Source organism: Engystomops pustulosus, chromosome 4, assembly GCF_040894005.1.
Source record: "Engystomops pustulosus chromosome 4, aEngPut4.maternal, whole genome shotgun sequence".
Classification (NCBI taxonomy): Eukaryota; Metazoa; Chordata; class Amphibia; order Anura; family Leptodactylidae; genus Engystomops; species Engystomops pustulosus.
The window spans coordinates 225200481-225227792 of record NC_092414.1 but is presented as its reverse complement, the minus strand read 5'-3'; the positions used below and the strand labels follow the sequence as shown (position 1 = coordinate 225227792).

Below are 27312 nucleotides of genomic sequence, written 5' to 3'. Positions count from 1 at the left end.
TACATACATTATTTTTTCTGTACTGATGTTGGATAGAGACTTTTATACAGTCTTGTGCATGGTATTTATGCATGGATGTTTGGTTGGATAGTTGGTGCAGAAAGGGAGATGTTGGTTGTGTTTGTACAGAATTATCGGCCTCTCTATGACCTTTTTTATATGACATGTATTAATCTCAGACAGAAGTATTACATAGAAGAATTTTATTATAAAAAAGTCAAGTTAAATATGTTTTCTATCTTTATGAAGCAGATGATGTGATCAGAAGACCCTGTCCTGGGTCATAGGGATCTGTAATCTCTCTTTTATGGGTTGGGCTCATTACCCATGACCTTTCTTTTAAGGTAATAATACACAGACGGTTACGACCACAGGTTTGTAGCGTCTGTTGTGCCACATCTGGGTGATACAGAAGAGATCACAAGTTGTTGCAGTCTCTATGAGTCTGGTCTCCACTGCATACGATGCCGATGTCATGTGCTTGTAGTCTTTGTATGTGGCTCCTCTAAATCTTGGCAGTCTGGGGGTAGGTGGACCAGAGGCTGCAAGGTGTAGCTGTCTTGCAAGTTGTCCTCTGCCTTTGGGACTATCCTGGAGGTAAATGTGCCCTTCACAGTTCCATGAACGGCATCCTTCAGCTGAGGATAGAAAAGAGAAGATATTTATGCCGCGGTTCAGGATCCTTCTACATGTACAGTGGGTACGGAAAGTATTCTCATTAACATGAACTCTGCCGCTATTCAGAAATGTAGATACTTTTGCTAATTTATTAAACAAGAAAAACTAAAATTTCACATGGTCATAAATATTCAGATCCTTTGCTGTGATGAGTAGATGGTTCTACTCATTCATTGGAGTCCAGCTGTATTTAATTAAACTGATTAGACCTGATTAGGAAAGGCTCACACCTGTCTATATAAGTCATCACAGAACACATAAGAATCATGAGGTCTAAGGACCTGCCAAAGGAGCTCAGAGGTAGAATTGTCACAAGGCACAGAACTAGCCAAGGTTACAAAACGATTTCTGTAGCTCTCAAGGTTCCTAAGAGCACAGTGGCCTCACTGTGGGATGTCCACAACTCTTCCTCGACCTGGCTGTCCATCCAAACAAAGCAATGGTGGGAGAAGAGCCTTGGTGAGAGTTAACGAAGACCCCTGGGATCCCTGTGGCTGAACTCCAGAGATTCAGTAGGGAGATGGAAGTCACCTATCACTGCAGGTTGCCCAGCAGGAACCGGGACCCAAACCTAATGGAGCATCTCTGGAGAGACCAGAAAATGGCCTCCACCAATGTACACCCTCCAACCTGAGAGAACTGGAGAGGATCTGCAAGGAAGAGGCAGAGGATCCCAAAATCCAGGGGGAGAAACTTGTAGCATCTTCCCAAGAAGACTCCGGGCTGCACCAGCTCCAAAGCTTCTACTCATCACTGAGCAAAGGGGACCAATACTCATCGCTGGGGGCGAGTACTCATCATTGTGTTCACTAATGAGCAAAATAAAGAACTTTTTTGATCTTACCAATTGGCTGCAATGAAACAAAGAGTGCATACTTTCAGTACCCACTGTATTATAGACCATACAAAATGACTTCAGACGAGGGTCTTGGCATTGTCTTATTGTAGTTAGGACTGTGGCTTCCTACTTACCTCAGTAAGGGACACCACTCCCACCAGGCGTCCAGTGTTGGTGACATAAGCTCGGCGTAGACCAAGAAGATTGAAGAGGTCATAACACTGAGGAAACAAGAGATGGTGGATGATTAGCACAACGTTGTCTTGTATCACCGGTGGGTCTTTCTCTAGACCTGCTGCCTGATAATATAGATATCGGTGTACAGAAAGGGTAATCATCGGGTGTGGTCAGGCACATCTAGTTTGTGTTGTTTTTCTATACACTGCATTATTATAAGGTATTGGCAGGTGCCTTTTACCTGGTACAGTGTCTGTTTCTCCAGCAGTCTGTATGGTGCAGGGTCAATGGTCAGTTTCTCGACGTCCACAACCTCGTTCAGCTGACGACATTCCCATTCCTCCACCTGTAACACACCGTATAGCGTCATACACCTCCCTCTGGCTACGACCATCACCTGTTATGTACCTCCCCATAATACCCCTCAACCACATATTGTCATAGGCCTCATCCTGGCCAATATTTCACTTGTAATACACCTGTACACTGCAAGATCATATGTCCACCCGTCTCATGATGATTGACGACAAGTTCACAATGAGAATAAGATCTGGGGAGTCTCCAGGCCATGGACCCAGAATCTCTGTGTTCTGTTCCCTGCACCATTTAGTTCTCCCCTTTGCTTTATGGCAGGTGCTCCATCATGCTGGAGGAGGCATTGCTCATCACCATCTGCTCCTGGAGGGTTGGGAGAAGTTGCTCTTGGAGGACATTCTGGTCCCATTCTTTATCCATGGTGGTGTTTTTATGGCGATTCCCTTGGCTGAGAAGCCGCCCCCCCACACATGAATGGCTGCAGGAGGCTTTACAGGTGCAGGAGACAGGACTGGTGGCATCGCTCACCTTGTCTTCTCCCAACAATCGGAAAGGGGATTCATCAGAGACAATCCCTTTCCCCCAATCCTCAGCCGTCCACTCCCTGCACCTCCTGCAGAATATCAGTCTGTCCCTGATGGTTTCTGGAGAGAAGCGGCTTCTTTGCTGCCCTCCTGGACACCAGGCCTTGCTCCAGGAGTCTCCGCAGTGTCACAGTGCGTGCAGATGCCTCACACCTGCTGCTGCCATTCCTGAGCAAGCTCTGCGATGCTGGGAGCCCCATCCCCAAGCTGAGACACTTGTAAGAGACGCTCCTGGCGCTTGCTGGTCCTTCTTGGGCTCCTGGAGCCTTTTTGGTAACAATGGAGCCTCTCTCCCTGAATTCCTTGATGATGCGATAGATTGGTGACTGAGGTGACATCTTTCTCTCTGCGATACTCTTCCCTGTGGCCAGTTTTGTGCAGTGCAATGATGACTGCACGTGTTTCTTTAGAGATAACCATGGGTAACAGAAGAGAAACAATGATGCCAAGCACCAGCCTCCTTGTAAAGTGTCCAGGGGTGTGATTGTTACTTAATCCTGACAGATTGATCCCCCGCCCTGTCCTCATCAGCCCCCGCACCTGTGTTACTGGAGACATCACTGACACCATGGCAGCTGCTCCGCCTAAGGCGCCTGCAATGAAGGTGAAATGTGTTTTGGGGGAAAAAGTTCATTTTCTAGGCAAATATTGACTTTGTAATGAATTGCTGTTAAGCTGATGACTCTTTATAACATTCTGGAGAATATGCAAATTACCATTATAACACCTGATGCCGGAGACTTTGTAACAATTAACATTTGTATCATTCTCAAAACTTTTGTCCATGACTGTAGCCTCCCTGACCTACACACATTTACCTCCAACATGTTTATCATAATTAGTAAGTGAGGATTACTATACGTACCATTCTAAGGTACTGGTTCCGGAATTTACTTGAGCGCCTCCTTCGCCCTACAGGCCTTTGTGTCTGTGAGTGAGAGACGGCAAAGATGAGCATTAATGTAGCGCAGGGAGGTCATTATCCACTACCCCTACACATCAGATGTCACTGCTGACAAATTCCTATCCGATGAGTGGTATCGGATACGCCTGGCTTCTCCCACCAAAAACATTTACGATCCAGGTATCGGCAGAGCAACGACCGATCCTGTTTGTGAGACTTAGAGGCCTTTTAGAAAAAAAGCCCATTGACCAAAATGGTTCAGCATTCACCACGAGTCTCATGGGTTTCACAAACTCGTATGTGAAAACCACGCGTGTGAGAAGGTCCTCATAGGGCATCCAAGACGGCATGATAGGGGAAGATGGGGGTGGTCTCCTCTCACCTCTTCGCTCTCTATGGTGATGGTGTCCTGAGTGCTGTACGTGGTTGTGTCTCCGTTCTCTACCTCCTCAGCTGAAATGGAAAAAGTACATTAGTTACGGCGCCTCCATTCAATCAAGGCCGAACGTCTTTTAAGGCAGTTCTTTCAGCATCTCGCACCTTGGAGTCCAGATACCTGATCATTGCACTTAAGACAGTGATAATCTATTGAGTTATTTCTGATGTCAGCAGGAGCATGGACAATCATTGGGACAGTTTGAACATGAACTAAAAGCGTTACATCTAATAAATCATCAAATCAGGTTATTTAGGCAAAAATCTGAGTGTCTCCGCTCTCTGTAGATTTATTGCCCTTGAACTGAGATAAACTTAATCTACTTTCTACAATTTAATTGCCCTTGAGGTTGTGGAGACTCTGACATCCAGTAACATTATGGGGCACATTTACTTACCCGGTCCTGTCGTGATCCAGCGGCAGGTTCTCTGTGGAGGATTCGGGTTTCCGGTGATTCACTAAGTTAGTGCGCCCGACATCCACCAGGTGTCGCTGCTGCGCTGAAGTCCGCTGAAGTTCACCAGAGTAAACAATCTGTTGCTGGGTGCAGGTATTTTTAAAAAATACAGTGTTTTTTCAGAATACGTTGGGTTTTTTGACTGCCACGCCCCCCGATTTCCGTTGCATGCATGCTGGTGCCGATGCGCCACCATCCGATCACGTGCGCCAAAAACCTGGGGCAATTCAGAGAAAGACGGTGCAAATCGGAAATATTCGGAAAACCCGACGAAAAATAGCGATTCGGGCCCTTAGTAAATGACCCCCTATGACTACAAATAGTCTCTCAAGTATAAAGTGTATAGGCATCGTGCAGATATACTCCCCTAAACCAGTGACCGAGTGCACAAACTACAACCAAAAGCCACTTATTTACTATTAAAAAAAGTCTTTGAAAATTCACATAGACGGGATATGAAGATGTAAGACACTAATGCGCTCCTCCAGGCGACACTAGGAGACACTACATGTGGTTATTGCATAAGAATCTGTCATGCGGTAGAGTCCTCCGCGAGTCCTCTATGAGCTCGGATTGTGTGTACCATCAATGTATTGCTATGTGCGAATGTCTTTCATCTCCTCTCACGTGTGGACATGAGTATACCATGCTGTAAGGGCAGCTACACAGAATTGGGGGCACTTTGAGATTTCTTTCTACCCCCCCACAGTTGCAGAGATCAGTCCCAGTATCTGACCATTGTAATCCTCCCCACTGGCAGTGCTCCCGATTCTGTAGAGCAGCTCTTACAGTATAGTATGTTCAATTCCACACGTGAGAGGTGGTGAAATGTCCTCTATATCCACCATAACATTAGTCGTTCTGCACCGGTTATTTTGCGCCTGACCAACATAGCACTCCCCATTGGTGAATAAGAATGTATTTCCAGGTGGTTACACGGCCGAGGAGTGCGGCTGCGTTTTTCTTCTTCTGAGATGACGCGAGGATCCTTGGGACGTGAGACACCCACACATTGGTTTTCTTCTTTTTGAGACTTCCGTCTATTTCTCCTTGTGCTTTAGTGTTGTGAATGTGAGATAGTTAGCGGCTTATCTAATGTTATCTAAAGCTTCACTCCTGAAGGTCATAGCAGAGACATAACCAGATAACCAGAGACCAGTGAAGATAAGGAGCGCAGTAAATGAGTACTCACCAGTTTTAGGCAGCCGAGGTCTGGAGTAATCACCCAGAGACTGAAATACAGGAAACATGATGGTGATTGTAAGCCTCCACCTTCCTTCCCCGTGTCCTAGTACTACAATGCCCATCATTTCATGCAGCTTTCTCATGATCTAACTCTCTAATATTCAGCCTAATAATAATAATAATAATAATTCTTTATTTATATAGCGCACACAGATTACGCAGCGCTGCACAAGCATGTCAAATTGGTCCCTGTCCCCATGGGGCTCACAATCTAAACAGCCTAACAGTATGTTTTGGAGTGTGGGAGGAAACCGGAGTACCCGGAGGAAACCCACGCAAACACGGAGAGAACATACAAACTCTTTGCAGATGTTGACCTGAGTGGGATTCGAACCCAGGACCCCAGTGCTGCAAGGCAGAAGTGCTACTCACTCCGCCACCGTGCCGCCCATAGCCTAAATGATCTCCTATTGGTTGTGACCCCTCGCCCCTTCTCCCCAATGTGTTCTCTTACAGTCACGGTCCAGTTGTTGTCCATGTTACCCCCGGGCTGATTCATCATATATTGGATTCTTCGCTCGGTGCTTAGCTGATCAGATAGGAGTTTGCTGAGGAATTTTCGCTTGACAGAACCAAGAAGGATTTTAGAATCTGGAGAGAGAAGAGAGAGCGGCGTTATACAATACACAGATGGCAACGAGACAAGGTCAGATATTGATAACGTGATAACGATGGGTAGATATGTAACAGGGTGAGGCTGGTCAAAGGTGACATAACTACATGGCAGGAGGCTTTATAACCTTCATGTCACATGGATGCTGCGACCTGCGGAGGCCTGGACCGGGTGCAGCTGTACAAACCCACAGAGTGATGGAGGCCGCCATTCCCTGTCTAGCCACATAGGGGCACATTTACTTACCCGGTCCAGTCGCAATCCCACTGTGCATTCTCCGACGAGGATTCGGGTCTGCCGGGATTCCCTGAGGTCGTGCGCCCGATATCCAGCAGGTCTGCCGGAGTTCACCTTCTTCGTCCCGGTGTATGTGAGTGCTTGATCTTGCGACACATTTCGTATTTTAAATTCTGCGGTTTTTCCAAATCCGTTGGGTCGTCCGACGGCCACGCCCCCCGATTTCTGTCGCGTGAAAGCTGGCGCCAAAATCCGCTCACGGGGCAATTCGCCCCAAATCGGAAATCGTCGGGAAACCCAACGAAAGTGCGTGATTCGGACCCTTAGTAAATGAGCCCCTTAGTGTCCACCACTTCTAGGAGTCTTCCCTGTTGTCGCCGCTATGTTCTTATAGCACATTGGGGCTCATTTACTAAGGGGCCGAATCGACGGGTTTCCCAAATATTACCGATTTGCGCCTTTTTTCCCAGAATTGCTCCGGGTTTTTGGCATACGCGATCGGATTGTGTCGCATCCGCGCCGGCTTCCACGCGACGGAAATCGGAGGGCGTGGAAGGTGAACTCTGGCGGACCTCGGCGCAGCAGCGACACCTGGTGGACATCGGGCGCACGACCTTAGTGAATCCCGGCAGAACCCGAATCCTCGTCAGAGAACGCGCCGCTGGATCGCGACGGGACCGGGTAAGTAAATCTGCCCCAATAAGTTTAGGTTCACAATTCATTTATTTTCACATGCTTGGCATATACACCAGGAAATCTGGCATATACGTTTAGCGGACCCATATGTACCGGCAGACGGATGCATACTTTTTGCCTCCTGTTGCCCAGTATAAGTTGTATGCAGTGCAAAAAGCCGGATGGAAAGCAGCAGCCTACGTTTTCCCATCCTTCTCCCTCCTGCTGAGCAAAAAAGCGGATGCAGCAGTACTGCACCCTCACCATGGACTCCGCAGCAAGGATAAGGACAGTGACATAAGGATAAGCATAGGGTGGGATATGTCTGATTAGGACACATAGGACAGTCCTAATGTATATAGCCATAGAATAATTACAGGACATTGCCTTCTATCCGTTGGGTGGACGGACATCATTCATTCCCTCATATCTCCATGCACCTTTCATAGATGTAAAAGAGCCCAGACAAAAGTGAAATATTTAGACCAAAAAGTAAAATTGTACAACCTTCTGCGTCAACGATGGGAAATTCCTTAAGATCTGAGCATTTCAGGAGGTTCCGAATGTCTTTGTATTTGAAGTCCTTCACAAGATAGTGCAGGTCCGTCACCATGAAGTCTTCGGCACATACATCGTGGGCACTGGGAATGGAAGAAAACCGTTATGGGATATCTTACCCAAGTCTTTAGGATACTGGAGCCCAGTCACCCCATCATACAGTTCAGAGGCGGCATCTTACCAGTTCTTTCCCATTGTCAGCTTTGGGAGGTATGGAAGTTTCTTGACAATGACAATAATGTCAAAAAATGAGTTCTGGCAGCTTTGGCTGATGGCGTTGGCTACGAGAACTGCGATCAGGACAGGGAGAATGTGCGACATTTGTCCTGTTAACTCAAACACCAAAAGCGCTGTGGAAAGTGTTTGAGTGACGGCCCCAGAGTAGGCTGCAGCACCTGCAAGAGAAAGGAGTGGGATCACCCATCACAAGACCATCACCAGTTGACAGGACACAAGAGCTTCAGGGTTAACCTTCAGGAGGAGCTGGTTGAGCAGAAGACCACCATTGTATCAGAAGACAGGACACATGAGCCCCAGGTCACACCTGCGAGTGGAGCTCGGTTAGCAGAAGACCACCATCTTATCAGAAGGACACATGAGCCCCAGGTAACACCTACAGGAGGCGGTAGGTGAGCAGAAGACCACCATCTTATCAGAAGAACACACCTCCAGGTAACACCTACAGGAGAAGCTAGGGGAGCAGAAGACCACCATCTTATCAGAAGGACACACCTCCAGGTAACACCTACAGGAGAAGCTAGGTGAGCAGAAGACCACCATCTTATCAGAAGGACACACCTCCAGGTAACACCTACAGGAGAAGCTAGGGGAGCAGAAGACCACCATCTTATCAGAAGGGCACATCTCCAGGTAACACCTACAGGAGGAGCTAGGTGAGCAGAAGACCACCATCTTATCAGAAGGACACATGAATCCCAGGTAACAACTACAGGAGGTGCTGGGTGAGCAGAAGACCACCATCTTATCAGAAGGACACATGAACCCCAGGTAACACCTACAGGAGGAGCTAGGTGAGCAGAAGACCACCATCTTATCAGAAGGACACATGAGCCCCAGGTAACACCTACAGGAGGAGCTAGGGGAGCAGAAGTCCACCATCTTATCAGAAGGACACATGAGCCCCAGGTAACATCTACAGGTGGAGTTAGGGGAGCAGAAGACCACCATCTTATCAGAAGGACACATAAACCCCAGGTAACACCTACAGGAGGAGCTGGGTGAGCAGAAGACCACCATCTTATCAGAAGGACACATGAGCCCCAGGTAACACCTACAGGAGGAGTTAGGGGAGCAGAAGACCACCATCTTATCAGAAGCACACATGAATCCCAGGTAACACCTACAGGTGGAGTTAGGGGAGCAGAAGACCACCATCTTATCAGAAGGACACATGAGCCCCAGGTAACACCTACAGGAGGAGCTAGGGGAGCAGAAGACCACCATTTTATCAGAAGGACACATGAGCCCCAGGTAACACTTTATGGAGGAGCTAGGTGAGCAGAAGACCACCATCTTATCAGAAGGACACATGAGCCCCAGGTAACACCTACAGGAGGAGCTGAGTGAGCAGAAGACCACCATCTTATCAGAAGCACACATGAATCCCAGGTAACACCTACAGGAGGAGCTAGGTGTGCAGAAGACCACCATCTTATCAGAAGGACACATGAGTCCCAGATAACACTTTATGGAGGAGCTAGGGGGGCAGAAGACCACCATCTTATCAGAAGGACACATGAGCCCTGGGTAGGCCAACAGGCTAAGTGCATGTTATACTTACCTGCAAGTGCATATCCAGCTGGAGTGATCTTGATAGGGATTCCCTCTGAGATAAATCCATCGGGGAAGATTTTGGCCATTATTTCTCCATAAAGACGACCAAGTCCAGCACCTGTAGGGAAGAATATTAGATACTGAATCCACACTTGGTGCAGCTGGAGGCTCTAGACCTGAACTACTCGGCTACTACTTCCTCATCATTCCAGTATTAGACTCTAAAGGGATTCACCGCTTTGTTTTATGAATAAGAGAGATGCTGAAGGCTGTGGATGTGGCTGTGGAGCCACGTATGAGTAATGGTGATACAGGGGATGGAGCCAAAGTATCACGTATCCCTCAAAGCCCTCTCTCTTGGCACCCAGGCCAAAGCCACAGCATAAGATTTGCCAGTCTGCAGTCCAAGGAAGCCAAGGCTGGGCCATGCTCGGCGCTATTATAAAGCGATAGATTCTCGGCTGCCTGGGATTAAAGAAGGACCGAGAAGGTGTGGACAAAGCTGGATCATTGGAGCTTCTCCAGATTCCAAGATTCTTCCCGTTCAGGGGACCCTATGGGGAAGCTACAATGTTAATCCACCTTTCTCCTCCTTCTTTCTATTGTATTGGTGTCCTCAGGATGCTGATACGATTGAAAGCTGTGACAGTCCGGGAAGGGATCAGTTACTGCTGAAATAGCAATGTTGGCCTTTGCTATAAATAAGAGGGTCTTGGCTTCTAGTTTGGGCACTTGATCTCTGAAGGTTTGTCGTCCTTTCTCTAAGAATAGCTGTGATCCCCTGTATACATAGCAGTAGTGATGGTGTCTGCTCACCGTACACAAAGACAGGAAGGAAGTAACCGGCCGGGATGATCATGGTGTTAGCAAACAGGAGCAAAAAAAACTAAAGAGAAAACAAGAAAAAATTTATAAACTAGTTAGAATTTTAGAAGATATATAACAATATGTACAATGTTACATTGTTCTGTCATGTATCACTTCTAGTCCAAAACATGGCAAAGATTCTACGATCACATCATTCACCGCACTGGACAAATACCAGTAATAATAATAATAATTATATTAATAATAATAATAATCATATTAATAATAATAGTACTAATAATCATATTAATAATAAGAATAGTTTATTTTGGTTGGGTTATTACTGACTCAGTGATTTCTAGTGTAGAATTATTTTTTTCATGTAAAATGTATTTTATGAAGGTAATCTGTGTGGTAGATCTCTGCCTGTCTCTTACTGGTCTGATCACTGGTGTATTTCCTTCCCACTGGTGTGCGCCATAATCATGTTGGACTTATATGTTGGAATATTTGATATTTGTATTACCTTTTGTACTTTAGAGCAGCTGCCAAGCAGTCACGAGGCAGGACTGTGCAGCACTTAGACTATGCTGATACATAAGGCCCCTTAGTGACCAATGTAGAAACCCATATGGGTAGTCACTAAGGAGTTAGAAATTAGTAAAAGTTCAAGGGGTATGAATACTTTTTCGAGTATTCTCGTCAAGCACATATCATGCTTGTCTAGTACATACTGTATAGTACTAATCTAGCACCGTAATAGTAATCAAGTACACAGTACATATAATACTCCTATGGTACATGTAATCCTCCTCTAGTACACATAATACTCCTGCAGTGCAATTTAATACTCCTATAGTACATATAATACTCCTATAGTACATATAATACTCCTATAGTACATATAATCCTCCTCTAGTACACATAATACCCCTATAGTACATATAATACTAATCGAGTGTATATAATACTCCTATGGTACATGTATTCCTCCTAAAGTACATATAATACTCCTCTAGTACACATAATACTCCTGCAGTGCATATAATACTCCTATAGTACATATAATACACTTGATTCCCTTTCAGGTGCTACTTACTTTCAGCACAACGAAGATGGCCAGCTTCTCCACAGAGGACAGCTGGGGATGTGTCCACTGCAGCCAGTTATCATCATAGGTTGGGTTGGGAGGTTGACGAGAGACATTCAAATAAATGGATTTTTCCTCCACCCCCCAGGTGATGTTTTTGAAGAAGGTCTCCAGATGTTCTTTCATCGTTAACTGGGGAATTACATGATATTTAGTAGAGAAGCTTCAAACCACACACTTTTTCTGTGGGACAGGCCTACTCACCCGTGTTCCTCCCATGTACTGGCCAAATCCATGTGGGAAGGTGATGCTAGACAAGACCAGGGCAACGAAAGCTGCATAGATGATCTTACTATAACAGAAACGTAGGAATGGTTACATGAGCCGCTCTTCCATCAGACTGACCCCCAGGCTGGGTCTATGGAGGCTGAAGACTGGAAACTTTTACATTGTGGCTACATCGAGCACATGTCTTCATGAACATTGAGGTGAGCAATCTACAGAACACAAGTCAACAGACACAGCCGACATAGAGTACACAACGTAGGATAAACTAATACTCACTTGTTTCGTAGGAATTTTCCTAAACTTTTGTTATAATTAATGAAAACCATTGAGACGCGGTGGAGATACAGGTAGACGCAGCAGACACAGCCACACACCACCCTGGAACAAAACACAATCGGAGGAGATTTAACCAAAAGTAAGTGGACAGGAAAACGGGTGGATCTGGGACTAAGTCAGGACCAAGCCTCATTATATCCTCCCGGCATCATCCAAGGGAACATGACCGTGCATGAAGATCCTAAACATGTTTTATGGATGTCCAGTGGTTAATCTGTGACTGGCTAATAGGAGATCAAAGCTCCCAGAGAGATATGTACGGCCAGATCTGTAGACATCGGCCACTATGTCTCCACCATTGTAACTCATCTCAACATAACTGGAGATTTGAGGTCTCCAGATATGATGAATCTATTATTGGACATTGTGGTAATAGCACAAAATATGGCTATGCTTTCTGGACTGAAGCCCTTCTCCCCTCTTATAAATGCATTCAGAATCTGAATAGAGATGTCCCAACTTGGCCAGATCCAGTCACACTCTCCATCAAACATTGGTAGGATTAAGAGAATAAGGCAAGTTCACACTTCACAGAAAGTATGGATACTTTAACACCCTAACAATAATGAAAGGCATGCAGTTTGCAGGATGTGTGGGGGAGATTTCCCGCCCACACAAAGACTTGAACAGAGAAACTACTGGGAAATCATATTTATCGAATAACTTGAACATAAATTTGTAGTTATGAGGCCCCACTAACAGGATAAATGCCTTTCAGGACTCCAGCTGTGCGGGAAGATGGTTAGATGATGGGTAACACCCCTGAATTTAAGCCTAGCCACCCCAAATTTGGTATGTGGTTTTTGTGTTGTTTGTTTTTATGTTTGCACTGCACCTTTTGTGTATTAAATCCTCAAAACTTAAGAGAGATATCGTTACTGATAGCAATTCTTAAATAATCTTGTAGCTAATTGTGTCATCTGTAATCTGGGTTACCACATTGTTGTGGGATTTCTGTGGACAGTCACCTATTTGTCTCATTATTATAATTTAAGTCAAGATCTTGTGTAGGTGGCAGAGCTTTATGTGCTTAATTGTGCATAGGTGCACCCAGTGATATCACTCGAGAGTAGGGATAGATGCCTAAATACTCACCCCAGGATTGCGTACGACAAATATTCTGGGAGATCAAAAGGAAACTCAACTCGCCAATTGGTACTGAAGAGGATGGCAACGGTCTCTAAGAAAAAAAGGGTCAAAAGTGAGTCCTTTACAAGTGATTTGTAGGACTAACAAGTTCTCTTGTATGTAGACCTCACCTCGCTCGTGATTAATCACCGCCAAGAGTCTGAACATCAGAGCTGCACAGGTCGCCGCGAAAAAGCCACGCCAGTAATTCCGCACTGCAAAATGTGTCGCTGTCGTCTCTACACTGAAGAGGACACCTGGGAATGAGAGGGGAACATACATATGGGAATAGGACACCACCAGCACTGAAGACTAGGACCAGCAGCTGAGGTCCTAGTGACTTCCTAGTGATAGTGACAGAAGATAGATGAAACATCACGTGGTCGCAGTCTGCAGTCTATTGTATTGGATACAATAATGGACCACTAACCTCCTACAGGAGCCACGAAGCAGCACGCAACACCCACCGCCGCTCCAGCAATCAGCAGCTCATACTTCCGACTTGGGTTCTGACAAAACAAATAACATTTTCAATCTTAGAAATGAAATATCAGAACATGGGCCGGAACACGGAGACCTCCGAGGCTCGGAGCTGCTGAATGGGCAAGATCTCATAATCTAGGAATAGTTCTACTCCAGTGGGTGCAACACCTGACAACGTCGATAATATCACCACCCTTTTTGGAGGCCACGTCCCTTCTGTCATTGAAGGATATAGTAATTGTTTTAAGCTCTTTGGCAATGGGGCGCAGACAATTTTTTGGGGCAAATTATAAACAGAATTGTGTCGTAAATGGAAATGTTCATATCCAAGGTAATCTGCCGCCTCATAAAGACACAACACCCCATCAGCAGAATAATGTATCACCCCAAGAAGTCACATGTAATAGAACGCGTGGTGATCAAATACAGATACTTTGTACTTACCTCTTTGGCTCCAACAAGTTTCACCATGACTTTTCCTAGCAGAGTCGCCAGTATCGTCGCCATATGTACGAAGGGTCCCTGCAGAGAGACTTATCTTTAGAGTCGTCTCACATTTGGTATAGTTGGTGTCTGATACGTCTGATATGACATATTCATTATTCTAAACCCCTGCGCCCCAGTGGGAATACAACAAAACTGCAAAATGTTTGTCCGTAAAGCTCAGGAAGTTGCGCCTTGAGTGCGGCACCAGGTTTGCTCCCCCATACCTGTCTCTGTGCCGCTGGATAACACTTACCACTTTTCCTAGAAATATCGTGCTCCCGGCGGCCAGCGTGCACGTCACTCCAATTAACTTGGCAATAAATGTTCGCAAAGTAAAGAATTCAGCCAAGACAACTCCACGCAGGGTGACCTTAATTTCTGGGATTCCAGATCCTGTAAACACAAGGAAACATTGTATTATTATATATCTGACAGCTGGGGGAAGGGTGGGCCATAGCTCCTCCTTCTATCTGTATCACCCTGTAGGGGGAGGAGCAGGCTCAAAGCTCCACTTCTTTCTGTATCACCTAGCAGGGGCAGGCTCAAAGCTCCTCCTTCTATCTATATCATCCTCCAGGAGTTGGGGCTGACTCATAGCTCCTCCTTCTGTATCACCCTGCAGAGGGAGGGGCAGGCTCAAAGCTCCTCCTTCCTTCTGTATCACCCTGTAGGGGGAGGGGCACATAGCGCCTACTTCTATCTGTATACCCTGCAGAAGGACGTTTTTATGCCTTTTTGGGACACTTACCTGCAGCTTGTGGAGCGATGTATTTAGCGACGGCAGAAGATACAGTCATGAGCAGAGTGTGATACAGAACCCAGGAGAAGTACTGGAGATACCTGTACTCATCCAGAGCATCGTACACCCAGAGATTCACTGTAGAAGATATGAAGATTGGTGTTATATGGGGGTGTAATATGGCTGATGTCATGGTATGGCGGGGGGGGGGGGGTCAGGAGGTCGAAGCATCAATTAATATTAATATCAGATTCAGTGTTACCTACATCGCTGCAGTTTGGCGATGGTCACATCCAGTCCAAAGCTGATTGTAGCCATACAGATTCCCAGCAGGAAGAGGAAGATCCAGTCTTCTCCAAGACGATGAAGTGCGCTCCGCAGGATCCTGCCCACAGCTGCAATACACAACGTGACCATATGGTACCAACCTATATCCAGTATACAGCGTCTACACAGCAACAATATCCATCTACAGACCACACATGGACAATGGTGTCACCATCCCGGAGAACTTCCCACCACTATTTCCATATTGAGGTTCTTCCTCTCCAGGAAGCCACCTCAGACTTTTCTGCACCTTTACTTTGTTGAACACTGATTCATTATAGAACATTTATACATTCAGATATCAGGGTTTTCCAGTCTATATAGAATTTCCCACTTTGAGATTAACAAAGTTTCTATCTTTCTATCCATAAGCAAAACTGATGAGTAAAAAGTGGAACAAAACTTAGACCTTTCAGGCTCCATATCTCCCCCTCCTCTACGGCTCTGACTGCGAGACTCCATCATGTTCTAGACATCATCTTATATCTTATCCTATAACTATGTAGCATGTGATTAGTGATGTAGATTCTTGTCATGTGACTGCATTGTTATCGTTTTCTTATCAATACTAAATCTTTCTTTCTATAGCACCTTCATAGTCTGCAGCGATGTACAGATCATGGGGACATATGTAAGCAGAGCAAGAATATGGTCAGATGGGCAGAAACAATTGGAGTGAGAGCCTTGCTCCCAAGAGCTTACAGTCTATTAAATAGCAGATAGGTAGGTAGGTACTTAGAGAGGTAAATAGATATATTGGACATAAGATAGTCGTAAATAAATCAATAGATAGATAGTTAGATGATTAGGTTGATAAAAAAAACATAATGTAGATAAGTAGGGGATAGATAGATAGGACATTAGATAGATAGAAGCGGCACAACAAAAAAGGAAAGATAAATTTGGGTGCACGTTCTCATGAGACTTGACAAAGTCCCTCCAAGATGTCCAAAAGAAAGCACTTCGAGACAAAAAGTGCAAGTGTATGCCTTTTTCCCATTCCCACCAGTGTTTGTTGGGTCCATTCCCAAGTGAAAGGTCACGGGCAGGTATTAAGAAGCAGCCACAAAGAAGCTTCCCCAAGAAGAGAGAAACAGAGATCTGTATAATGTGAGCGTTGGCCATCCATCCCAAATCCAAGAGGTGGACGTCCAGGCAAAGGACTAATAGTTCGGCTTATCACAAGGTCTATTGGTTCTAGCACAACAAACACAGCAGTAGAGGAGCTCAAATGCTTCATAATTGTGAGATCACAGAGGTCCAAGCAAGCAACGGACTAGTCAGGAATGGTGCCCTGAAAAAGATTAAGAGTCAACTTCAATGTCGTCATGTGAAGCTCATGTGAAGCTCCAGCTCCCGTTTTGTGACAGGGACCTGGCTATATACTGGGGGTAGGCTAAATACTGAGGAGACTATTCTACAGAGTCACAGCTCTTACAGTAAAGAACCAGCTCCTGAGGAGACTATTCTACAGAGTCACAGCTCTTACAGTAAAGAACCAGCTCCTGAGACTATTCTACAGAGTCACAGCTCTTACAGTAAGGAACCGGCTCCTGTGGAAACTATTCTACAGAGTCACAGCTCTTACAGTACAGAACCGGCTCCTGAGGAGACTATTCTACAGAGTCGCAGCTCTTACAGTACAGAACCGGCTCCTGAGGAGACTATTCTACAGAGTCACAGCTCTTACAGTAAGGAACCGGCTCCTGAGGAGACTATTCTACAGAGTCACAGATCTTACAGTAAAGAACCGGCTCCTGAGGAGACTATTCTACAGAGTCACAGCTCTTACAGTACAGAACCAGCTCCTGAGGAGACTATTCTACAGAGTCACAGCTCTTACAGTACAGAACCAGCTCCTGAGGAGACTATTCTACAGAGTCACAGCTCTTACAGTATAGAACCGGCTCCTGAGGAGACTATTCTACAGAGTCACAGCTCTTACAGTAAGGAACCAGCCCCTGAGGAGACTATTCTACAGAGTCACAGCTCTTACAGTAAGGAACCAGCTCCTGAGGAGACTATTCTACAGAGTCACAGCTCTTACAGTAAAGAACCAGCTCCTGAGGAGACTATTCTACAGAGTCACAGCTCTTACAGTAAGGAACCGGCTCCTGAGGAGACTATTCTACAGAGTCACAGCTCTTACAGTACAGAACCAGCTCCTGAGGAGACTATTCTACAGAGTCACAGCTCTTACAGTACAGAACCAGCTCCTGAGGAGACTATTCTACAGAGTCACAGCTCTTACAGTATAGAACCGGCTCCTGAGGAGACTATTCTACAGAGTCACAGCTCTTACAGTAAGGAACCAGCCCCTGAGGAGACTATTCTACAGAGTCACAGCTCTTACAGTAAGGAACCAGCTCCTGAGGAGACTATTCTACAGAGTCACAGCTCTTACAGTAAAGAACCAGCTCCTGAGGAGACTATTCTACAGAGTCACAGCTCTTACAGTACAGAACCGGCTCCTGAGGAGACTATTCTACAGAGTCACAGCTCTTACAGTACAGAACCAGCTCCTGAGGAGACTATTCTACAGAGTCACAGCTCTTACAGTACAGAACCAGCTCCTGATGAGACTATTCTACAGAGTCACAGCTCTTACAGTACAGAACCAGCTCCTGATGAGACTATTCTACAGAGTCACAGCTCTTACAATAAAGAACCGGCTCCTGAGGAGACTATTCTACAGAGTCACAGCTCTTACAGTACAGAACCAGCTCCTGAGGAGACTATTCTACAGAGTCACAGCTCTTACAGTATAGATCCGGCTCCTGAGGAGACTATTCTACAGAGTCACAGCTCTTACAGTAAGGAACCAGCCCCTGAGGAGACTATTCTACAGAGTCACAGCTCTTACAGTAAGGAACCAGCCCCTGAGGAGACTATTCTACAGAGTCACAGCTCTTACAGTACAGAACCAGCTCCTGAGGAGACTATTCTACAGAGTCACAGCTCTTACAGTACAGAACCAGCTCCTGAGGAGACTATTCTACAGAGTCACAGCTCTTACAGTACAGAACCAGCTCCTGAGGAGACTATTCTACAGTCACAGCTCTTACAGTACAGAACCGGCTCCTGAGGAGACTATTCTACAGAGTCACAGCTCTTACAGTACAGAACCAGCTCCTGAGGAGACTATTCTACAGAGTCACAGCTCTTACAGTACAGAACCAGCTCCTGAGGAGACTATTCTACAGAGTCACAGCTCTTACAGTAAGGAACCAGCTCCTGAGGAGGCTATTCTACAAAGTCACAGCTCTTACAGTACAGAACCAGCTCCTGAGGAGACTATTCTACAGAGTCACAGCTCTTACAGTACAGAACCAGCTCCTGAGGAGACTATTCTACAGAGTCACAGCTCTTACAGTACAGAACCAGCTCCTGAGGAGACTATTCTACAGAGTCACAGCTCTTACAGTAAGGAACCAGCTCCTGAGGAGACTATTCTACAGAGTCACAGCTCTTACAGTAATGAACCGGCTCCTGAGGAGACTATTCTACAGAGTCACAGCTCTTACAGTAAAGAATCAGCTCTTCAGGAGACTATTCTACAGAGTCACAGCTCTTACAGTAAGGAACCAGCTCCTGAGGAGACTATTCTACAAAGTCACAGCTCTTACAGTAAGGAACCAGCTCCTGAGGAGGCTATTCTACAAAGTCACAGCTCTTACAGTACAGAACCAGCTCCTGAGGAGACTATTCTACAGAGTCACAGCTCTTACAGTAAAGAATCAGCTCTTCAGGAGACTATTCTACAGAGTCACAGCTCTTACAGTACAGAACCAGCTCCTGAGGAGACTATTCTACAGAGTCACAGCTCTTACAGTAAGGAACCGGCTCCTGAGGAGACTATTCTACAGAGTCACAGCTCTTACAGTAAGGAACCAGCTCCTGAGGAGACTATTCTACAGTGTCACAGCTCTTACAGTAAGGAACCGGCTCTTCAGGAGACTATTCTACAGAGTCACAGCTCTTACAGTAAAGAACCAGCTCCTGAGGAGACTATTCTACAGAGTCACAGCTCTTACAGTAAAGAACCAGCTCCCGAGGAGACTATTCTACAGAGTCGCAGCTCTTACAGTAAAGAACCAGCTGGAAGGCTATATTCTGGGGACAGGTTGGCTATATATTGGTGGCTGGCAGGCTATATACTTGGGGGCAAGGGCCGACTGTCCATATTTTGTGACAGGGACCTGGCTATATACTGGGGGTAGGCTAAATACTGGGGCAGGCAGCCTATATACATGGGGCAGGGGGCTGACAGGCTATATATTGGGCAGCAGGTGGGATGGCTGGCAAGATACTGGGGGTAGGGGTCTTGCAGGCTATATACTGGGGGCAGGCTGCCTATAAACTGGGGGCAGAGGCTGCCTATATACTGGGGGGCAATTGGCTGGCTGGCAATATACTGGGGGGAGGGGACTGGCTGTAAGCAGGGGGCTGGCAGGCTAAATACTTGGTGCAGGGGCTGGCTGGTTATATAGTGGGGACAGACAGGCTACATACTAAGGGGCAGGGGACTGGCTGGTATTATAGTGGGGGCAGGGTGCTGGCAGGCTATATACTAAGAGGCAGGGGGCTGACTGGTATTATAGTGGAGGCAGGGGCTGACAGGCTATATACTGGAGGCAGGTGGCTGGCTATATAGTGGGGGCGGGCAGGCTATATACTGGGGGCAGGTGGCTGGCTATATAGTGGGGGTGGGGGCTGGTTGGCTATATACTGGAGACAGTGGGTTGGCAGGCTATATACTAAGGGACAGGGATCTGGCTATATACTGGGGGGGATGGGGGCTGGCTATATACTGGGGGGACGGGCTGGATGGCTATATAGTGGGGGCGGGGGCTGGTAGGCTATATACTGGGGCCAGTGGGTTGGCAGGCTATATACTAAGTGGCAGGGATCTGGCTATATACTGAGGGTTGTGGGCTAGCTGGCTATATACTGGGGGACAGGGGCTGGCCATATACTAGGGACAGGGGGCTGGCTAAATACTGGGGGCAGGGGGCTGGCTGGCTATATACTACGAGGCATGGAGCTGGCTAGCAATATACTGGGATCTCGCTGGCTATATACTGTGGCCAGGGGGTTGGCTGGCTATATACTGAGGGGGGTGGGCTGCTGGCTAAATACTGGATTCATGGGGCTCCTGCCCTGCAGTAACAGAGGTGACAGCAATGTCTGGGGATGTCCATGAGCTCCAGATCAAGGGTTTTTACCCAATTATCAGAAAATAAAATTTCATGTACAATTATTTCATTTGTCCAGTTTGAGCCCCTGAAATAAAAGCTAAATGAATGATGACCCACATTTATCAAAAGATGTGCAGTGTGCATGATGTGCAGTTTACTATGTGCAGTGTGTACTATGCGCAGGGAGTGTGGACTATATGCAGTGTGGACTATATGCAGTGTGTACTATGTGCAGGGGGTGTACTATGTGCAATGTGTGTACTATGTGCAGTGTGTGTACTATGTGCAGTGTGTGTATTATATGCAGTGTACTATGTGCAGGGGGTGTACTATATGCAGTGTATACTATGTGCAGTGTGTACTATGTGCAGTGTGTATTATATGCAGTGTACTATGTGAAGTGTGTATTATATGCAGTGTACTATGTGCAGTGTGAACTATATGCAGTGTACTATGTAGAGTGTGTACTGTGTGCAGTGCCCTGTGTACTATGTGCAGGGGGTGTGTACTATGTGCAGTGTGTACGATGTGCAGTGTACTATGTAGAGTGTGTACTGTGTGCAGTGCCCTGTGTACTATGTGCAGGGGGTGTGTACTATGTGCAGTGTGTACGATGTGCAGTGTGCACGATGTGCAGTGGGTTTGTACTATGTGCAGGGGGGTGGACTATGTGCAGTGTGTACTATGTGCAGTGTGTACTATGTGCAGGGGGGTTTGTACTATGTACAGGGGGGTGTGTACTATGTGCAGGGGGGTGTGTACTATGTGCAGTGTCCTGTGTACTATGTGCAGGGGGTGTGTACTATGTACAAGGGGGGGGGGGGTACTATGTGCAGTGTCCTGTGTACTATGTGCAGGAGGTGTACTATGTGCAGTGTGTACTATTTGCAGTGCATACTATTTGCAGTGTACTATGTGAATCTGGCGCCCCTGCACTGCTCTGGAAGTGTGCAACATTTATTTTTTGGTGCACTTTGTTCATGCTGTAGAATTTTAGCGCACGTCGTACATTTTTTCTGTCTTTTCGGACACTGTGACACAAAACTGGTGCAGACACTTTATAATCACATGTACAAGCAGTATGCTAAGTTTTTCTGGTGCAAAGTCAGACAGAAAACTGGTGCAAACACTATGATAAATGTCTCTGTCCAAATATCTATGGGCCTAAGTCAATGAATTTTTTGCCATCACACCTGGGACTCTCTGTGAGACTGCCTGGCTGCCTCTTCTCTGGATCTGTAAGAGTCTGCCCGTGGCACGCCGATACAGATCTTCAGGAGAATCCCCTTATACTGTAATACCATTATAATGTATGGTAGGAGCGATCAGGGTTCCAGTACCTTTCATCAGAATAATAATAATTATAAACATGTCAGGTGATCCCAAAATATCCTGTGTAAGCATGACAATGATCATTTTCTAACGTAAAACAGCACATAAATGACTTTTTTTGCAACATGTAAAAATTTAAATAAAAAATTGATGTAAAGGTCGTATAGTCCCCAACATGGGAGCAATGAAAAGATCAGATCCTCCAGCAAAAAACGACCCTTCACCCAGCTCCGTGCCGAAGTATGGAAGAGTCAGAATGCAGCAAAACAAAGACATAATAAAACCTGTACAAATGTGGATCACACCAACCCAAAGAACAAAGGGGAGGAGTCATCTGGAGCCGTAAATACAGAGCCCACAGGAACTGGCGCAAATTTCCCAGTTCAAGGAAAACAAAGTATCATCATTAGGACAATTAGTTACACAGAAAACAAACCTCATACACGGAAAAACTAAAAGAGGGGAGCGAAAAACCAAGACCCAAAAATGAAATAGGGAAGGGGTTAATTCAGTGATGGATATCCATGGGAATGTGACGGATAGTTGTGCTCCTATTCTATCTCCTACAGGTCCGATATCAGATCCAGACACCGGAGAGACGGATGTTACTCAGATCTCATACAGGTCCGATATCAGATCCAGACACCGGAGAGACGGATGTTACTCAGATCTCATACAGGTCCGATATCAGATCCAGACACCGGAGAGATGGATGTTACTCAGATCTCATACAGGTCCGATATCGGAGAGATGAATGTTACTCAGATCTCATACAGGTCCGGTATCGGATCCAGACACCGGAGAGATGGATGTTACTCAGATCTCATACAGGTCCGATATCAGATCCAGACACCGGAGAGATGGATGTTACTCAGATCTCATACAGGTCCGATATCGGAGAGATGGATGTTACTCAGATCTCATACAGGTCCGATATCGGATCCAGACACCGGAGAGACGGATGTTACTCAGATCTCATACAGGTCCGATATCAGATCCAGACACCGGAGAGACGGATGTTACTCAGATCTCATACAGGTCCGATATCAGATCCAGACACCGGAGAGATGGATGTTACTCAGATCTCATACAGGTCCGATATCGGAGAGATGAATGTTACTCAGATCTCATACAGGTCCGGTATCGGATCCAGACACCGGAGAGATGGATGTTACTCAGATCTCATACAGGTCCGATATCAGATGCAGACACCGGAGAGATGGATGTTACTCAGATCTCATACAGGTCCGATATCGGAGAGATGGATGTTACTCAGATCTCATACAGGTCCGATATCAGATCCAGACACTGGAGAGATGGATGTTACTCAGATCTCATACAGATCCGATATCAGATCCAGACACTGGAGAGATGGATGTTACTCAGATCTCATACAGGTCCGATATCAGATCCAGACACCGGAGAGATGGATGTTACTCAGATCTCATACAGGTCCGACAACGGAGAGATGGATGTTACTCAGGTCCGATATCAGAGAGATGGATGTTACAGGTCCGATATCGGAGAGATGGATGTTACTCAGATCTCACACAGGTCCGATATCGGATGCAGACACCTGAGAGATGGATGTTACTCAGATCTCATACAGGTCCGATATCGGATGCAGACACCTGAGAGATGGATGTTACTCAGATCTCATACAGGTCCGACACCGGAGAGATGGATGTTACTCAGGTCCGATATCAGAGAGATGGATGTTACAGGTCCGATATCGGAGAGATGGATGTTACTCAGATCTCACACAGGTCCGATATCGGATGCAGACACCTGAGAGATGGATGTTACTCAGATCTCATACAGAGATGAGAGAGATGGATGTTACTCAGGTCCGATATAAGAGAGATGGATGTTACAGGTCCGATATCGGAGAGATGGATGTTACTCAGATCTCATACAGGTCCGATATTAGATCCAGACACCGGAGAGATGGATGTTACTCAGATCTCATACAGGTCCGATATCAGATCCAGACACCGGAGAGATGGATGTTACTCAGATCTCATACAGGTCCGATATCGGATCCAGACACCGGAGAGATGGATGTTACTCAGATCTCATACAGGTCCGATATCAGATCCAGACACCGGAGAGATGGATGTTACTCAGATCTCATACAGGTCCGATACCGGAGAGATGGATGTTACTCAGATCTCATACAGGTCCGACACCGGAGAGATGGATGTTACTCAGGTCCGATATCAGAGAGATGGATGTTACAGGTCCGATATCGGAGAGATGGATGTTACTCAGATCTCATACAGGTCCGATATCAGATCCAGACACCGGAGAGATGGATGTTACTCAGATCTCATACAGGTCCGATACCGGAGAGATGGATGTTACTCAGACCTCATACAGGTCCGATATCGGATCCAGACACCGGAGAGACGGATTTTACTCAGATCTCATACAGGTCCGATATCAGATGCAGACACCGGAGAGATGGATGTTACTCAGATCTCATACAGGTCCGATATCGGATCCAGACACCGGAGAGATGGATGTTACTCAGATCTCATACAGGTCCGATATCAGATCCAGACACCGGAGAGATGGATGTTACTCAGATCTCATACAGGTCCGATACCGGAGAGATGGATGTTACTCAGATCTCATACAGGTCCGATATCGGATGCAGACACCTGAGAGATGGATGTTACTCAGATCTCATACAGGTCCGACACCGGAGAGATGGATGTTACTCAGGTCCGATATCAGAGAGATGGATGTTACAGGTCCGATATCGGAGAGATGGATGTTACTCAGATCTCACACAGGTCCGATATCGGATGCAGACACCTGAGAGATGGATGTTACTCAGATCTCATACAGGTCCGACACCGGAGAGATGGATGTTACTCAGGTCCGATATCAGAGAGATGGATGTTACAGGTCCGATATCGGAGAGATGGATGTTACTCAGATCTCATACAGGTCCGATATTAGATCCAGACACCGGAGAGATGGATGTTACTCAGATCTCATACAGGTCCGATATCGGATCCAGACACCGGAGAGACGGATTTTACTCAGATCTCATACAGGTCCGGTATCGGATCCAGACACCGGAGAGATGGATGTTACTCAGATCTCATACAGGTCCGATATCAGATCCAGACACTGGAGAGATGGATGTTACTCAGATCTCATACAGGTCCGATATCGGATCCAGACACCGGAGAGATGGATGTTACTCAGATCTCATACAGGTCCGATATCAGATCCAGACACCGGAGAGATGGATATTACTCAGATCTCATACAGGTCCGATACCGGAGAGATGGATGTTACTCAGATCTCATACAGGTCCGACACCGGAGAGATGGATGTTACTCAGGTCCGATATCAGAGAGATGGATGTTTCAGGTCCGATATCGGAGAGATGGATGTTACTCAGATCTCATACAGGTCCGATATCAGATCCAGACACCGGAGAGATGGATGTTACTCAGATCTCATACAGGTCCGATACCGGAGAGATGGATGTTACTCAGACCTCATACAGGTCCGATATCGGATCCAGACACCGGAGAGACGGATTTTACTCAGATCTCATACAGGTCCGATATCAGATGCAGACACCGGAGAGATGGATGTTACTCGGATCTCATACAGGTCCGATATCGGATCCAGACACCGGAGAGATGGATGTTACTCAGATCTCATACAGGTCCGATATCAGATCCAGACACCGGAGAGATGGATGTTACTCAGATCTCATACAGGTCCGATACCGGAGAGATGGATGTTACTCAGATCTCATACAGGTCCGATATCAGATCCAGACACCGGAGAGATGGATGTTACTCAGATCTCATACAGGTCCAATATCGGATCCAGACACCGGAGAGATGGATGTTACTCAGATCTCATACAGGTCCGATATCGGAGAGATGGATGTTACTCAGATCTCATACAGGTCCGATATCGGAGCCAGACACCAGAGAGATGGATGTTACTCAGATCTCATACAGGTCCGATACCAGAGAGATGGATGTTACTCAGATCTCATACAGGTCCGATATCGGATCCAGACACCAGAGAGATGGATGTTACTCAGATCTCATACAGGTCCGATACCGGAGAGATGGATGTTACTCAGATCTCATACAGGTCCGATATCGGGTCCAGACACCAGAGAGATGGATGTTACTCAGATCTCATACAGGTCCGATATTAGATCCAGACACCGGAGAGATGGATGTTACTCAGATCTCATACAGGTCCGGTATCGGATCCAGACACTGGAGAGATGGATGTTACTCAGATCTCATACAGGTCCGATATCGGATCCAGACACTGGAGAGATGGATGTTACTCAGATCTCATACAGGTCCGGTATCGGATCCAGACACTGGAGAGATGGATGTTACTCAGATCTCATACAGGTCCGATATCGGATCCAGACACTGGAGAGATGGATGTTACTCAGATCTCATACAGGTCCGATATTAGATCCAGACACCGGAGAGACGGATGTTACTCAGATCTCATACAGGTCCGATATCGGAGAGATGGATGTTACTCAGATCTCATACAGGTCCGATATCGGATCCAGACACCGGAGAGACGGATGTTACTCAGATCTCATACAGGTCCGATATCGGATCCAGACACCGGAGAGAAGGATGTTACTCAGATCTCATACAGGTCCGATATTAGATCCAGACACCGGAGAGACGGATGTTACTCAGATCTCATACAGGTCCGATATCAGATGCAGACACCGGAGAGACGGATGTTACTCAGATCTCATACAGGTCCGATATTAGATCCAGACACCGGAGAGACGGATGTTACTCAGATCTCATACAGGTCCGATATTAGATCCAGACACCGGAGAGATGGATGTTACTTCTCATACAGGTCCGATATAAGATCCAGACACGGGAGAGATGGATGTTACTTCTCATACAGGTCCGATATCAGAGAGTTGGATGTTACTCACGTCTCATGCAGGTCAGGATCCTCTTGCCTATGACGATGAGGGCGCTCTGGTTCTCCTTCTCTTTGGGAAGGTAGGAGTAGGCTTCACTCTCGGTCATCTCGCTCTCGGCTTTGCTGTCTCCTCTCTTCTCCTTGGTCTCGGGTAAGTCCATGGTGACCACCTTCTCCTCCTTCCCGTCCTGATCGTCTCCCCTGAGCTGAGCCATGGCTGCGCGTGTCTGTGAGCACTCATCATTCTAAATACCTGGAGGATAAGCCACACCCCCGGCCCGCCCACCCCAACACCTTGTATCAACACACAACAGGGATTGTTTAGTGATCCCTTGTGTCCACAGCGGAGATAAGAGGCCGGACCCCCCCCACGACCCCCCCCCCCCCCCCAGCTCCACGCCAAGCTTATCTCTATCCAGGAAATCACAGGGGGCAAAACATTGGGGAAACGTTACTATTCTAATAAATATCCCGGTAATGTCCAGGAAGATGAGCCCCTCTGTGTCTGATACAATGTCATAGATAGATAGATAGGCTTAGATACACCTCCAGCCTGGATACAAGATGAGATAAACCTCCAGCCCCGATACAGGCTTAGATACACCTCCAGCCCCGATATAAGATGAGA

General features: G+C 46.5%; 1 protein-coding gene across 1 annotated transcript; it reads right to left on the bottom strand.

Moving 5' to 3' along the window:
- Window positions 1–224: 224 nt before the first annotated feature.
- On the bottom strand, window positions 225–26889 carry LOC140128380 (chloride channel protein ClC-Kb-like). Its single transcript, XM_072150047.1, has 22 exons — window positions 26695–26889; window positions 15135–15263; window positions 14878–15006; window positions 14383–14522; window positions 14088–14165; window positions 13591–13669; window positions 13292–13417; window positions 13128–13212; window positions 11973–12074; window positions 11673–11760; window positions 11418–11600; window positions 10328–10397; window positions 9519–9629; window positions 7899–8112; window positions 7667–7800; window positions 6089–6225; window positions 5582–5621; window positions 3879–3949; window positions 3458–3520; window positions 1935–2039; window positions 1651–1737; window positions 225–638 (listed from the first exon to the last, which is right to left on the bottom strand). The coding sequence occupies exons 1-22, from the start codon at window positions 26843–26845 to the stop codon at window positions 474–476; spliced, it is 2487 nt and encodes an 828-aa protein (XP_072006148.1). The 5' UTR covers window positions 26846–26889; the 3' UTR covers window positions 225–473.
- Window positions 26890–27312: the final 423 nt, after the last annotated feature.